We start from the raw sequence: 10,872 nt of genomic DNA, 5'->3' as shown, positions 1-10,872 counted from the left end.
CAGGAAGTTTTTTATCTCAGAGCAGGTCAGAAAGATCTGGTTGTTGCCAGAGACATGGGAATTTTAGGGAAATTAGAGATAACTAAGATCCGAGGTGCCCTTTCTAGCTCAACTGGCCATTTTGGAGAACATAGAACTCACCCCCTCACTTCAGAGCAGTGGATGTGAGGAAGGGCAGAGAAGAGGCTTGCCAGCATCCTCCCTGGATGCAAAATTGGGGTCACCAATGCATACTCTGTCCTCTCTGAGCAGCACTACTTTCTCCCGTGAAGGCCAAACAGCAATGAGTTTATTTAAAATCTCATATTTTAAAATCACCCTTCATTTCCCAATGTGCCACTACAGACATCCTTGTTAACATATCACAAGGAGGTGTGACAGGTTAAAGCAGCCCCTTCCCCAGGGGAGGAAACCAGGACCTGGAGAGACTGTTAATTGCACAAAGTCTAGGGTGGCAGTGAGGCTAAGGCCTGGAGGCTGTACCCGCCCCCCCCTCCCCCAGGCCAGGGCTCCGCACGCTACACAATGCAGTTCCCAACATACTCCATCTCTTACCCCTCAGGATCTGCCCTTCCTTGGCAGCTGGCCCTCCAGGAACGATGGATTTCACGTAGATACCCCCATAGGGCACGCTTGTGTTGATGCCACCCTGGAAAACACAAAGAAACACTCACCACCTGTCTGCCTCCTCCTGAAGGGCCTCCCCAACCTCCCATCTGCCTGACAGTCTATCCCATTACTTCGTCCCCATGTGACAGTGTCTTATATATTCACTTGTTTGCCCAGACTACATTATCCCCTGTGCAGCAAGGTTAGATGTCCAAAGGGAGTATAACCATGCAGCCAGCACAAGGGAGCTGTGTCACATCCAGCCCAGAACTAGCCCATGGCAGGTGCTCAGAAGTTCAAGTCACACCGACATACCACATCATCTCTCCATAAGTAGCAAACAGCATATGTGGATGCAGCCATGGGCCCAAAGGCTGCCCTGGCACCTACCATATGCTTGAGTTTGGATTTGTAGGTACAAACCTAGGATCAACTACACAGTGCTCTATAACTTACTTCTTTTTCTAACTTGACAATAGATCGTCACCATCCCTACAGGTCCCTAGATAAAGCTCTAACTGTATCTTTTATTCTGATTTCTTCACGCATGTATCCATCAGTGGGAGTATATCATTTTTGTGCCGTTTTTTTCCCTTCCCTCCTCCGGGGTCTGCAGATAGAGCTCAGAAGCCAGTGCAAAGCGGCCGTCCTGAACGCCACTCTGGCCAAGGTGATTCTGTTCTGTCCTTGGAAACGGGAGCACCAAGCTTCACCATGATGCTGTGCTGGATGACCATGGATCAATCAGGCTCACCTTCAGCTATTGTCCCTGCCATCCCACTCTGCTGTCCTTTGCTTGGTGTGCAGTGTGACCACAGAGTCAGGACCCATCAACCAATCCCACCCGCGCTGCTTGGAGTCCCTGATCATCCTCAACCCGTCCTGCCCCTCCCAGTTTGTCTTTGAACTCCTAGCCCCACCCCAATGGAGGCCCCACTGACTTTCATGGCTCACCACTTCCCATGTGCTTCTTGTACATTATCAGAGGCTGCCATATGAGTAGAATGCCCACCAAGGCTACAGATGAACATCTTTTCAACTGTGTACTCCCCAAGCTTGCTAATAATTCTTACAGTCACACTGAATCCAAGTGTCCCATCTTCTTTAACCAGTTCCACAAAGTAGATCTCGCTGGCATTGATTTCTGAAGCTGATGGAGGACAAGAAGAACCAGCAGCCTGCCCCTACAAAACATATAAAAATGAAGAAGGCATGAAGGCACTTGCCCTACGTGAGCAGATAGCACTTCTTAGCTCTCACCAGGATCGCACACCAAAAAGAGCATGAATTTCAGGTTTAACAGGGATCGTTTCCAGCTTTATCAGATCTTCCCTCTATGACCTTGGACCAGTCCCTTGGTCTTTCCAGCCTCAGTTTCCCAATTCACAGAACTGGAATGAGAGATACCCTTCTCACTCTGCTTCTGGATCATACCCAGCACAGGGCAGGGCTCAATAAATGAAGGTTCCCTCCTGTTTCCACTCAAGAGGCAAATATCATTTTGAGAACCTAAGCCAGCTAGGCACTTCCTGGTAGCTTCACACATAACACCAGCTAAGTGATGTTGGATACCCAATATACGACAGCTACTTGAACACAAGAAAACCTCAGGAAGAACTCCAACCACCCCTAGCAAGAGCGGCTGCACTGGGGCTCTACTTCACATTGGTAGAATGTCTGAGGAAAGGTCAGAAGATAAGAATTATCTACCACGTGCCAGGAATTCAACTCCGTACTATGACAATAACCGCATGAACAAACCGAATGTTTGTTCATTCATCCAGTCATGTGACAACACTAATTGAGCATCCATTATGTTTCAGCCATTGTACAAGTGGAGGGGACAGCAGACCTGCCCCTACTGAACAACTGTTTAGCAGAGGAGAAACTTTTAGAATTGTGCCCATGGGGGCGCCTGAGTGGCTCAGTCGGTTAAGCATCAGACGTCGGCTCAGGTCATGATCCCACGGTTTGTGGGTTCGAGCCCCGTGTCGGGTTCTGTGCTGGCAGCTTGCTCAGAGCCTAAAGCCTGTCTCAGGTTCTGTGTCTCCCTCTTTCTCTGACCCTCCCCTGCTCATGCTGTGCCTCTCTCTCTCTCTCTCTCTCTCTCTCTCAGAAATAAATAAAACATTAAAATAAAAAAAAAAAAAATTGTGCCCATGGGTGGAGATGGAGCCACAGATACTCCCAGACTTCTGTTGTGTCTGTCACCTTGGCTTGGCTGCTTTTGGTTCACCATATTGGAAAATACCGGTAACACCGTAGGAAAATAAACAGGCCGAAGTAAGCTAGAAAATTATCAATCCTTTAGAGGAAGTCCCAAAGAGATTGGCATAAAACAGACAAAACTCCAATTGTTCCAGAGACAAGACACACTACAGAGGCTGGCAAGAATGTTTTGTCCGAACTTGAAAGTCCAAAGAGTAAAGCAGCCACCAAGGGTGAAGGCCAAAGGAAGAGTGTAAACGCCACTGAAAGTTACCCGCCTACAAAACTGGCCTTGTGGCCCAGAAGAGCCTGTCTTATACAGGGTCTATAGCCTAAGCCACGGTCCGCTGTGGCCTTGGAAGGCCATCGCTCCCTTCCACTGCTTACCAAAAACCAGCTCACAGGTTTGCAGCCTCAGAGGCTCCAACCCAAATCCCTCTTGGCCCTGCTTCCTGCCAAGGGGGGTCGTCTGAGGTACAGCCCTGGGGTGAAGGCTTCTGCTCTGCAGTCCCATTTCTCAGATTCAAATCCAGCTCTACCACTTACTCCCTGAGAGACCTGGGGCACAGTCCTTTCCTCTCCTGCCTCAGGTGCCACACCTATCAAGAGGGTTGATGATAATAATTATCTCATAAGCTTGTAACAAGGCTTATGTGATATAAAACATAGAGGTGCTCGGGATCCTACCTGACACATGGTTAATCACTCTATAAATGTCCGCCATTAGGATTATTTCCTTACTGATCCCTTCTCCCTGCGCTTCATGGGGTGCGCTGCCCAGCTGAGCACCATGACCAATTAGGAAGGAACGAACATTGTTGGAGCCCTACTGCGAGGCCGATCCCGGGCACTCCGGTCCCCACAGCTCTGTGGACAGACATTACCTCTACTCATAAAGGACAAAACTGAGATGGAGACAGGTGGGGTAACCTGCCTGTTTGAACCAGAGGCCCAGCAGGAAAGCAAAGGTGTACATGCTCCACCTAGGCCGTGGAGGAGAGCCCACGCAAGGCCTGCTTTCAGAGGTATCGGAATTTAAAGAAACCAGCAAGGAGGGCTAAGGACTCTGGGGCTAGAAACAGTAGGTGCTCCTGCCTTCTCTGAGCCTGAGGAGCAAGAGGAGAGAATGATGGATGGAATCTACTTACAGAGTAGTTCTGTGGTGAAGAGCGCCCGATAGGAGCTGTGCTTTCAGAAGAGGGACATAGTCAACGTGAGCACAGGCAAGAGTGACAGTATTGCCCTTCCCCACCCCCAACTACTGGCTCCTACCAGGGCATGAAATAATAGCATATACATATATGGGTCTCTCCTCTCTTCCTGGCACAGAGCTCCCTATGCCCTTATAGAGACTGGGAGTATCTTTTATACTAATTTTTGATCTTTGACCCCAGTTCCTGACACAGAGCTCTCAAATCCTTTGGAATGTCTTGAGTAATAGTCTTTTGTTCTAAAGAGGCAGTTCTTGGTGGGTTTCTGGATAGCTTTCAGGATGGGGGCTAGTTACCAGAAAGACCAAGCCATGATTAGAAGCTTGGAACTTCCCCCCTTACCCAACACCCATCCACCGGGGAGGTGAGAGGAGAGATTGAGTGGATGACCCATGATGCCTGTGTGATAAAGTCTCCATAAAAATACCAAAAGCATGGGGTTCACAGAGCTTCTGGGTCGGTGAACACATGTATGTGCTGGAAGGATGGCATACCTCAACCCCACGAGGACAGAAGGTGCTGTTTTCAGGGCCCTTCTAGGCCTTGCCCTCCACACCTCTTCACTGGCTGTTCACTGTACCCTTTAGAGCATCCTCTGTAATGTAAAACTGTTTTCCTGGGTTCCATGAACTGCTCTAGGAAGTTACAAACCCAAGGGGAGACATGGGAACCTCCAATTTGTAGCCAACTTTGGACAGAAGTGTGGGTAACCTGGGGATCTGTTACTTTTGATTGGCTTCTCAGATGGAGGCAGTCTTGTGGACTGAGTCCAGCCCCCCCAAAACCTGTGGGATCCAGTGCTAACTCCACTCAGTTACTGCCAGAATTGCTTCTGGTGAGAAACCCACACAACAGTGTCATTAAGTGTTGTGAGTGGGGTCCCAGGGTGAGAGTAAAGAAAAGCAGAAATTTTTCTAGACACAGGGCTTCTCCTGGGCTGAGCCAACTAGTAGAAAGAAGGCTGACACAGTCTATGAACATCAGCTTCATGGGGCCCTGAGCAGAAGGGAGAAAGTTCTGGAGGGCAAAAGGAGACCTTTCTAGGGGCGCCCGGGTGGCTTAGTCGGTTAAGCGTCCGACTTTCTCTCAGGTCATGATCTCGCAGTTCGTGGGTTCGAGCCCCGCGTCGGGCTCTGTGCTGACTGCCAGCTCAGAACCTGGAGCCTCTTTCAGAGTCTGTGACTCCCTCTCTCTCTGACCCTCCCCTGCTCACGCTGTCTCTCTCTCTCTCTCTCTCTCTCTCTCCTAGAAATAAATAAAAAACATTAAAAAAATTAAAAAAAAAAAAAAGAGACTTTTCTACCAAGTGTCCAAAGAGACACAGCTAAGGCAGTGGCCCGGGTACTGAAGTACACAGCCCTCTGTATCCCAAAGCTGGCTTGTCTTCTTCCTTTCTGGCTTTGTGAAGAGCAAAGCCACTGGATCTCAATGGCAAACTAGAGGCCAAGAATATATGGATGCCTGATTGCTCATACATGGCCCTTGGTAGCAGCCAATGTTATTACCAGTAACAGTTATAACCAGTGACTGAGGACACTGAATATTCAGACACTGAGCCCGACAGTCTATGCATGTCCCTGGCTGGCATGGCTTTGCCTTTTTCCCTTTATGTTCTTCTCAATAATCATGCAGGGCAGGCATTTATTTCCATTTTGCAGGTGAGAAAGCTGAGGGTCAGAAGGATTAAGTAAATTCCCATCTAGCTGACAAAAAGAGAGGGAAGTGCGAATTTGGAGTCAGGACTATTGGGGTCCCATACTGTTCTCTTTCCTTCAAATTCTAGAGAGTGAACCAAGGGAATGATTACCATTAATGGCAGTAAGCTCTGAGTCTGAGCCATTTCTAGCTCTTCAGTATTCTTCTCCCGTTTCTGTGCATGTGATGCGAAACTTTCTTGGTGCCCGTTGCTCGGGCTGTCTGTAGAGAAGACCCCAGAATTGGCTGGACTATTCTTCTCCTCACTTGGGGTATTTCCACAAATACCTATAAAAGCAAGCCAAGATGTCAACAGCTTGGAAAGACTGGCATCTCAGTGGCATCACGCTATGTGGGGTATAGCATTTTCTTCCAATGACAAAGAGACCTTTTATAGCTGCTGAGAATGATGTGAGTTTAGCACCCCGGAAAGGATGATGCATTTCGAATAGAGGAAGGGAAGATTCTGAGTGTGATTTAAAAACCTACGTAGAGGTTTGTGACCCAACTATGAAAACATAGGAGCAACTGGAGAGTTGCCAGCTCTGCCTTATTAATTTATTGCCATGTGATGGGCATTATATAATCACACACACACACACACACACACACACACACACACACGTATATATATATATATCTTTCCATTTTTTCTACATATCCACCAGGAAGGTGTTATCCCAGTTCAAATATGAGAAAGCAAAGTCAAAAGGATTAAGTAGCTTCCCTGGATCCCACAGCCAGCACATGGTGGTACTCCTAAACTCAGCCTCTTCTGGAGATCCTACTGAGCGTGACTGTAATCAACATGTGATCCAAAGACCAACATGTTAGGTCTTTTGGAGAGGATTTGGTAATAACAAGATGGTGGACTCCCTGGGGGCAAAGGCTGGGCCACTGATTCCTATTTACCCCTTGTCTGACCCTTGACCTGGCACAAAACAAGGGAAAGAACATGAGGTCAAGAATCAATAGGTAAAGCCTTGGGCAAGTTACTTAACATTTCTGGAGCTCAATTTCCTTAGTTGATACAGATAGTATCAACTACCTTTTGGAGTTGGTAGGGGTTAGAAATTATGTATGCAGAGAGATCTTACATATGGACAGAGAGAGATGAAGAGAAATTAGTTGAGTACATGGAGAGCTTCAATAAATGTATTTACTATTTTTTAAATATTTATTGATTTATTTAGAGAGAAAGAGCAAGTGCATGCGGGGGGTGGGGGGTGGGGGCAGAGAGAGGAGAGAAAGAATCCCAAGCAGGCTCCACACTGTCAGCATGGAGCCTGACACAGGGCTCGATCCCATGATTGTGAGGTCATGATCTGAGTCCAAATCAAGAGTCTGACGTTTAACCAACTGAGCCACCCAGGCACCCCAATGTATTTACTATTAATATGTTAATATTAGCTGCTTAACAAATACATGTCGGATGAAGGCATATTGGTCTGATATTTTTTAGATTTGGATATATAAACACACAAGTAGGCTCACTTTTGATACAGACTCATTAGCACTCAGGGAAGTACCCAAACTCACACACTGAATCAACTGTAATTTAATGAATTAGATTGGAAGTTATTCAAGTGTAAAGGCATTCAGTGAAGAATGGTGGGGCCATTGTTCTATAATGCCTTACTCCTAGCCATTTCATTCACAGATTCTACTGTCATTGTCCTTCTGGCAATGTTGTAAGCATCTGTTCATTTTCTTCCACACCCTCCATGCGAGATGAGGACAGGATTTATGATTGAATTAAAAAGTCAAGCTGTACAACGTGAGCCTGCCTAAAGGAAACAGAAACCAAGAGACCTTCTGTGGGAATTAAAACTCAATCTGTTGTAGATAGTGATGGCTGCCCATGATGGGACTATTATCTGTCTTGTCCTTGACCTCCAGTCCAGAGTGCCTGCCCCAACAGCAGCCTAACCACATAGAAATGCACAGCAGTCAGGGGCACCTGGGTGGTTCAGTCAGTTGAGCATCCAACTCTTGATTTTGGCTCAGGCCATAATCTCCAGGTAGGATGGAGCCCCATGTCGGGCTCCGTGCTAACAGCAGGGCACCTGCCTGAGATTCTCTCTCCCTTTCTCTGCACTCACCCCCAGCTCATGTGTGTTCTCTCTCTCTTTCTCTCTCTGTCTCTCTCTATCTCATTTTTTAAAAAAAGAAAGAAAGAAAGAAAGAAAGAAAAGAAAAGAACACTTATAAAAGGCACAGCAGTCAAGCCTCTGCAGCAGTGGGAAGCAAACTTCCCAACAGGTAACTGGGGCCCTAAAGTGGAAAGACATATAACTCACAGGCATTAGAGGAAAGCAGTTGTCCAAAATTCTAGTGTGAAACTGTGGTTTGAGCCTTGCAGACTTTGGGTACCGGCTGCTGACACCTCCCCTCCCGGCAGCCAGCCTTGAATGACACCGAACCCATCGGCTCAGCTGCTTTGTTTCCTGCCCAGAAAAGGATGCTTCGATTCCTCCTTTCTGTCCTAGTCCGGTGCAAAATGTGGAGGGGAATGCAAGGAAGGGTAAAATGGGATGCGCACAACAGGGATAGCAGTGGGAAATCCAGCAGAGACTATGAACTGGGGCTGGTGGCTCACGGGTGCTGGGGCCGAGCCTCGGGGTCAGCTCCAAACACAGGGTGAAAGGCACGTGGCTGAGGCTCCGGCTGTGCTGCCCCCTCCCATGCCCTGTGGCTTCTGTCCAGGGGCAGCTGCAACACTTGGGAAAGCTACCTGGCCCCAGCGTGAATGTGTAACAAGACTGAGAGAATGTGAATGCCTTCACGGGGCAAGGCAATGGGGTTCCCACATTTAGGATCCAGAAAATGTTGTCTGGTGTGATGTGAAGCATCTCTGTACACAAGGGGAAATTGTCCAGAGAACTGGGAGCGTGAGAAAGAAATCCAGGAGCTCGGATTCACAGGCAGTCTGCAGTTCGGTTACAGGACCATTCAACCAAAATGCAGTAATGATTCCAGGTAACCGGGAGGGAGGGGAATGTTAACATCCCCGGTTACATCCACGCCTCTCCCCAAACCTGTCCCAAAAAATGCATAATATTATTCTCTGATGTGGGCAATTGTTGTTCTCTCATACTTACCTCAAGGATAAATAAAAGCATCACTTTAAAGAACTTTACCCTTAGGTTGATCTCCAACATGCCAAGTCTTAACCAGGTAAGACCAGCGTGCCTGCTATACAAGTGCACCCTCGAGAACAGCTCTCCAGTCCCCTCCCTGGCGGAGTGCCACATGCAAGTCCCAGCTATGTAGAAACCCTGGAGGAGCCACTTTCCATAAGGACTTGACTGACAAAAAGAATGTCCTCCCTGTCACACAAGAGCGAGCAGAAAAGCACACAATGGCTGTATCGGCCACATCTGATAAAGAATTGGACGGAGGAGGCCACTCCCGTCGGTCAGAACAAGCAATGATAGAGCCCATTCTGCCCGTGAAACTGCAGAACTTCGTGATTTGTGCCACGACACTGCCTCTTTGCAAGCCAGCAGCATGAGAAAAGCACCACCAAACCTAAGTAATCTTAAAGATCTAGTACCTCGTGGTGATAACGAACTCCTGCAAATAGAAGCCTCCAGCTTCTGAACTCGGGTGAAGACATACCTTTTGATTGAGCAATGGTTAATTCTATGTTGTCAGGAGAGTTCTGAATCATTCTAACAGCCATGTCGAACGTGAAGCCCTCCAGACTGATGTGATTCAAGGCTAGAATCTGCCCTCCTGGAAAAATAAAGCATCTTAATAATACTGTCAAGGAGAGAAAGAGCCATTCCTTAAGGCAGTGTCTGGCAATTTAAAAAGACTTACCCGGTTTGATCTTTTTAGCTTTTTCAGCTGGTCCTCCAGGTATAATAGAAGATATGAAGATGCCAGGGGCAACTCTGCCAACATCTTCTCCCTCGTTAATGACAAAACCTAGAATCCAATGGTATTTAATAAGATGATACGTAATGATGCTGCCCAGAGAGGTTAGATTATTTGCTTGAGATCACACAGCTACCAAGTGGCACTGCTGATATTTGTACCTAAGTCGTCTGATTCTCGAACAGCTCTTTCAACTCTGCCAGACACATGGATAAAAGTCGACTTCCGCCGTTAGTAAGCACAGCTAAAGCTAAGAACACAACCCAACAATGGGCACTGCATTTTGCCCCTGATAATCAGAAATAGGAAAGAGGTTTTTTTTTATCTGGGTATACTTGATACACAATGTTCTTTTAGTTTCAGGTGTACAACATAGTGATTCAACAAGTTTATACATTATGCTATGCTCACCACAAGTGTAGCTATGATCTGTCCCCAAACACTATTTCAGTGTCATCGACTATATTCCTTATGCTATGCCTCTCATTCCCCTGACTTACTCATTCCCAAACTGGAAGCCTGTATCTCTTCCTTCATTTTGCCAAACTCTCCCCCTCCCTCCCCTCTGGAACCATCAGAGGGTCTGATTCTGCTTTTTATTAATTTATTCATGTTTTTTAGATTCCACATATTAAGTGAAATCGTACAGTATTCATCTTTCTCTGTCTGACTTATTTCACGTAGCATAATTTCCCTCTAGGTCAATCCACATTGCCTCAAATGGCATCATCTTATCCAGAAAGAGATCATTTTTAATAAAGTATCTTGTCTCAGTGTCTTGTTTCTTGTGTGATTTTAAGGACCTTTAAATGTAATAAACAATAGGGGCGCCTGGGTGGCTCAGTCGGTTAAGCATCCGACTTCGGCTCAGGTCATGATCTCACGGTTTGTGGGTTCGAGCCCCGCGTCGGGCTCTGTGCTGACAGCCAGCTCAGAGCCTGGAGCCTGTTTCAGATTCTGTATCTCCTTCTCTCTCTGACCCTCCCCTGCTCACACTGTCTCTCTCTCTCTCTCTCAGAAATAAATAAAACATTTTTTAAAATTAATGTAATAAACAATAAAGACATGAAAGAGATGGACTATTCCTGCCCATCCCTAAGAATCTAGATATACTACAGAAAGGCTGTTACATAGTATTAGGATAAAAAGTCTCTTTCTATCTTGTACTTAGAGTCTCAGATATGAGCCCCAAAATCTTATCAGGAAAGCTTTGACCCAGAAGTTCCTTTGTTTGTTAGGGACACTTAAAGGGAAGAAAAAGAAACAA

General features: G+C 46.8%; 1 protein-coding gene across 1 annotated transcript in view; it reads right to left on the bottom strand.

Annotated features, from left to right (window-relative positions):
• Window positions 1–16: 16 nt before the first annotated feature.
• Window positions 17–10,872, bottom strand: part of LOC120232769 (FERM and PDZ domain-containing protein 2-like) — a 58,782-nt gene continuing 47,926 nt past the window's right edge. Inside the window, exons 17-22 of the mRNA XM_039233667.1 lie at window positions 9,549–9,656; window positions 9,345–9,461; window positions 5,836–6,011; window positions 1,683–1,793; window positions 556–649; window positions 17–36 (exon numbers count right to left, since the gene is read on the bottom strand). Of these exons, the coding sequence (XP_039089598.1) occupies window positions 17–36; window positions 556–649; window positions 1,683–1,793; window positions 5,836–6,011; window positions 9,345–9,461; window positions 9,549–9,656 (626 nt within the window). The remainder of the gene's footprint in view (window positions 37–555; window positions 650–1,682; window positions 1,794–5,835; window positions 6,012–9,344; window positions 9,462–9,548; window positions 9,657–10,872) is intronic.

Source organism: Hyaena hyaena, unplaced genomic scaffold (assembly GCF_003009895.1).
Source record: "Hyaena hyaena isolate Hyena2069 unplaced genomic scaffold, ASM300989v1 scaffold_78, whole genome shotgun sequence".
Classification (NCBI taxonomy): domain Eukaryota; kingdom Metazoa; phylum Chordata; class Mammalia; order Carnivora; family Hyaenidae; genus Hyaena; species Hyaena hyaena.
Note: the sequence above shows the minus strand (reverse complement) of the source record. Positions and strands in the feature narration are given on the sequence as shown.